Source organism: Arabidopsis lyrata, assembly GCF_000004255.2.
Source record: "Arabidopsis lyrata subsp. lyrata unplaced genomic scaffold ARALYscaffold_281, whole genome shotgun sequence".
Classification (NCBI taxonomy): Eukaryota; Viridiplantae; Streptophyta; class Magnoliopsida; order Brassicales; family Brassicaceae; genus Arabidopsis; species Arabidopsis lyrata.
The window spans coordinates 6,601-10,755 of NW_003302353.1; the positions used below are offsets into that span (position 1 = coordinate 6,601).

A 4,155-nucleotide genomic window follows, 5' to 3' on the forward strand; every position below is an offset into this window, starting at 1 on the left:
GTGAACCTCCTAGCTCGCTTCAGCTCATGTCCAACTCAGAGGCACTGGAATGGTATCAAACACCTCCTAAGATACCTTCAAGGTACTAAAGACTTAGGACTGTTTTACACTAACCACAACAAGGATGGACTAGTTGGTTTTGCTGATGCAGGATATCAATCAGATCCGCACAATGCCAAGTCTCAAACTGGTTATGTGTTCACGCATGGAGGAACAGCTATCTCTTGGAGATCGATAAAGCAGACAATCACTACCACTTTATCAAACCATGCAGAACTTTTGGCCATTCACGAAGCCAGCAGAGAATGTGTTTGGCTACGATCCATGACTCAGCACATCCGATCAGATTGTGGTATGAAAGAAGATAAGGAGCCCACGGTTATGTTTGAAGACAACGCGGCTTGCATTGCTCAACTCAAGGAAGGTTATATCAAAGGAGATCGGACGAAGCACATCCTACCGAAATTCTTCTCAACCTCGGATTGGCAGAAGGATGGTACGATCAGCGTTCAACAGGTCCGATCATGCGATAACTCCGCCGACCTTTTCACCAAATCATTGCCCGCTTCAACACTCCGGAAGCTCATCCAACAAATAGGAATGCGTAGACTTAGAGATCTACGGTGATGCTCTAATCAGGGGGAGTAATGCGTGTTGTACTCTTTTTCCTTCACCATGGTTTTTCCCACTGGGTTTTCCTGGTAAGGTTTTAATGAGGCAACATTCCCCAGCGTATTATCGAGATCCCGATTGACCATCAGGTCCGGTTACTCCGTCTAAGGGGGAGTGTTATAATACATCATATTGGACTTATAACCGGGCCCAATAAGCCCATCAGGGTTATTCATTATGTATTCTAAAACCCTAGGTTTATATGCCTATATATATGTATCATTATTCATGGAATGGAATAAGATAACAATAAGTTTCACAACATGTTTAACTTTATAATTTTTGAATATACAATTGTTGGGACAATTAGTAACCAAATGTTACAATAAATCTAAACGGCTAAACCTATTAACACGTCATTAAATTCCATTGACGGTTACAATTTGATGATAGGTTTGGTTTCGTTACCCTCAAAGTCCATTAGTGTGGAGATATCCCAAACTTGGCAATCGCAGTAATTAGGGTTTTACTATTTTTGCAGTCATGAATCCAGGTAATCGTCTATGTTATCGATACTTTTGTAATTAGTGTTTTACGAGTTTTGACTGATTACGATATGTCTGTAATGGAGGTTGATGTAGTATTTCTCGCTTCGTGCCTTTATGATCAGTTTATTAACCATGTTCCTCTTCTAGATATGTGGTGATTTGGGAAAAGACATATCAATTTTGATGTAAAAACCTTTCGTTTTGTAAATTGTAGTGGATCTTCAAACCCTAAGCTTGGACATGAAGATTAGTAGGGTATTTTGTGATTTTTATGCTTTTCCGTTTTGTCTGGTCATTAAGCACTTGATTTTGCATCAGTTCCGGGAGATTTGTCTCTAGTTAGATTCCACTTTTGGTTAAGTATTGTCTTGATTTTGGAAACCCCATGTTTTGAATGGTCCATTGAATTATATCTTTTGCTATCTTATCTCCAAACCCTAATTGTAAGGTGACAAAGGCATCTTTTATAGGGGTTTTCAATTTTGTCAGAATGTTTTAAGCCATTATTATATGTTTCTCTCTTATCCTATGTATTCCAAATTTGATATTGTGTGTGACACAATCTTACTTCTTATTTTCAGTGTTGGGATCTACATCTTGTTTCTTCAATGTCGAGTCGATCCCGATGCTAAATGGTTCAAACTTTTCGGAATGGAAAGAACATTTGTTACTTGTGCTTGCCCTCATGGATCTTGATATTTCCCTCAGGGAAGAGCGTCCGAAGCACATTGACATTGTCAAAACCGAGCGTTGGGACCGATCCAACCGCATGAGTATGATGATAATGAAAACCCGAATCCCACCAAAATTCAGAGGCATTGTCCCCAAGGATGTTACAACCGCCAAAGAAGTTTTGGCTGCAGTTGAGAAATGCTATGCGAAAAAGGACGGGGCAGAGGTCAGAACGGTGCTAGCCGAGTTTCGGTCAACGAAAAAAACGAATGAGAGTGTTAGAGAGTATATTATGATGAAGATGAGCGTTGCAGCTAAGTTGAAGAAACTCGGGATGCATATTCCTGATAATGTCGTGGCAGCTTTTATACTCGATAGTCTACCCTCGGACTATGAAATTCTTAGGAGTACTTATAACCGTCTCCAACTGGAATGGTCGACTCATGATCTCATCTCTCACTGTGTGCAAGAAGAGGAGAGGTTGACAAGTGAAAAGAAAGAACATGATCTTGTTACAGGTAAAGTCATATGTGATAAGAAAAGAAAGCACTATGACCAATGTTTATGATTGATTCAGGAAACTAGAAGTAACAAAACGTTCTGGAGTTTTCATTGTTATATTGTGTTTCAAACATTTTTTAGAGTAACAACTTTTTGCTTTGAGCATATCATAATATTTCTGTGTTTCTTTACATCTTTTATCATATTAAATCTGAAAGAAACATATGGAAAGAAATTCATCGATCGATCATTGGATTAAACCTTGTTTTCGCCTGTTCTTGTTCTGTTTCCCCTGTTTTTGCTCTGTTCTCCTATTCTTGTAAACTTATTCAGTTAAATAACACTGAAGTTACAAAAAGACTTTATGATATATACAACACCATGAGCCGCAAAGTCTGAAGAAACATCTAAAACCCAAAATTTTACAATTCAGGTGATTCATGGATAGATTCAAGCCTTGGGATCCACTTACTGTCGTCAAAACAACTGAGAGAGGTTCTCTGATTCACAAAAACAAGCTGCTCCAATGAAACTTGCTTCGCCAACAAGCGCTCCAGCTGTTTCCTAGTTATCACCACTTTGATTCTCCTTCTTCCTTCGATAGCCGAATCGTCTTGGGGACATAGAGATCCGTTCTTGATCTCTGTGTTAGAATCTTGAATCTTGTTACTATCAATATGTTTTACGCACAAACATACACCGAGGTTGGAGAGAGTCACCAAGATTTGCTTCAAGCTTAGTCTCTTCTTCATTACTATGTTCGTAATTGTAAGCTGTGAGATTCATTCACCTTCTTATAATGTGTTTATATATAGACAAACACAAAGAGGCTGCTTTTGAAATATTTTTAAAGGCTTTCAATTATTAAAATCATGGGTTGTGTTTAATTTGGAGTGGATAGTAAAAAAGTAGGTGGGAATGTAACAGATTCGGATCAATGGGTATCTTAATGAACAAAAGAAAATTAGAGATGAAGTCTTGAAGATGCTAACACGTGTGTACAATAGGTCGGTTCTTGTACATAAAACATTAATTTTGGACCGACTTTTTGATCCAAACCCTATGGCTTGTCTAATACTTCGTGGTATATCATGATGAAACCTACTTAGTGTATTAATGGTGATCACTAAGACTATTTGCGATTGGAAGTCAATCCAAAAAACAAACAGAATTGCGATTGACCTAATTTTTGTTGTTTGTTGTTACCCTTTAGAGGTTGACCAAGTCTATCAGTTCCATAACTAATAAAACAAAAAACATTACTAGAACCTTTTTATCTATTTAAATGTTAGTTAAACGGTTGAACGAAAATTCTTGTATTTTATTATAATTTACGCCGCATTATGAAATTTTTTTTTTTAATAATTTTTTTAAATTTTATTATCTAAACGGTGCTGGCTTAACTGATTTAAAGAAGAAATTTCTAGAAATTATCCAATTTAATTTTTCTTTTGAATGTATCTTATGCAAAATCCTATAAGAATTTGAATAAAATAAACAATGTTTTTCTCCATTTTTATCAAAAGAAAAATATTTTCTCCAAATCCTAGTTCACGAAGGATTCTCGTGTATTTCTTCTTATATATAGAGAGACAATTGTAAAAAAATCATTGCATACCTTTAACTTATTCTACTCATGTCCAAGCAAATTCTAATTTCTTTTGCCTTGTTCCAACCAAACGATAGAGAAACAAAATTTTTTGTGGCAGGTTTGCTTTGGATTACCAGAACCGAAAGTCTCATAAGTTACTTCGAACGGTTTGGAGTAATTGTCAAAGCTAATGTAGTTTGTGATGGAGCAACACAACGATAAAAGAGATCG

The 4,155-nt window shown here is 36.7% G+C and overlaps 2 protein-coding genes across 2 annotated transcripts; one reads left to right on the top strand and one right to left on the bottom strand.

Moving 5' to 3' along the window:
- The first annotated feature begins 1,062 nt into the window (after positions 1 to 1,062).
- LOC110225838 lies at positions 1,063 to 2,518 on the top strand. Its single transcript, XM_021015915.1, has 2 exons — positions 1,063 to 1,165; positions 1,742 to 2,518. The coding sequence occupies exons 1-2, from the start codon at positions 1,156 to 1,158 to the stop codon at positions 2,398 to 2,400; spliced, it is 669 nt and encodes a 222-aa protein (XP_020871574.1). The 5' UTR covers positions 1,063 to 1,155; the 3' UTR covers positions 2,401 to 2,518.
- A 129-nt stretch (positions 2,519 to 2,647) lies between these two features.
- On the bottom strand, positions 2,648 to 3,142 carry LOC9298702. The gene has a single exon (XM_002862581.2). The coding sequence runs from the start codon at positions 3,083 to 3,085 to the stop codon at positions 2,756 to 2,758; it is 330 nt and encodes a 109-aa protein (XP_002862627.1). The 5' UTR covers positions 3,086 to 3,142; the 3' UTR covers positions 2,648 to 2,755.
- Between the last annotated feature and the right edge of the window lie 1,013 nt (positions 3,143 to 4,155).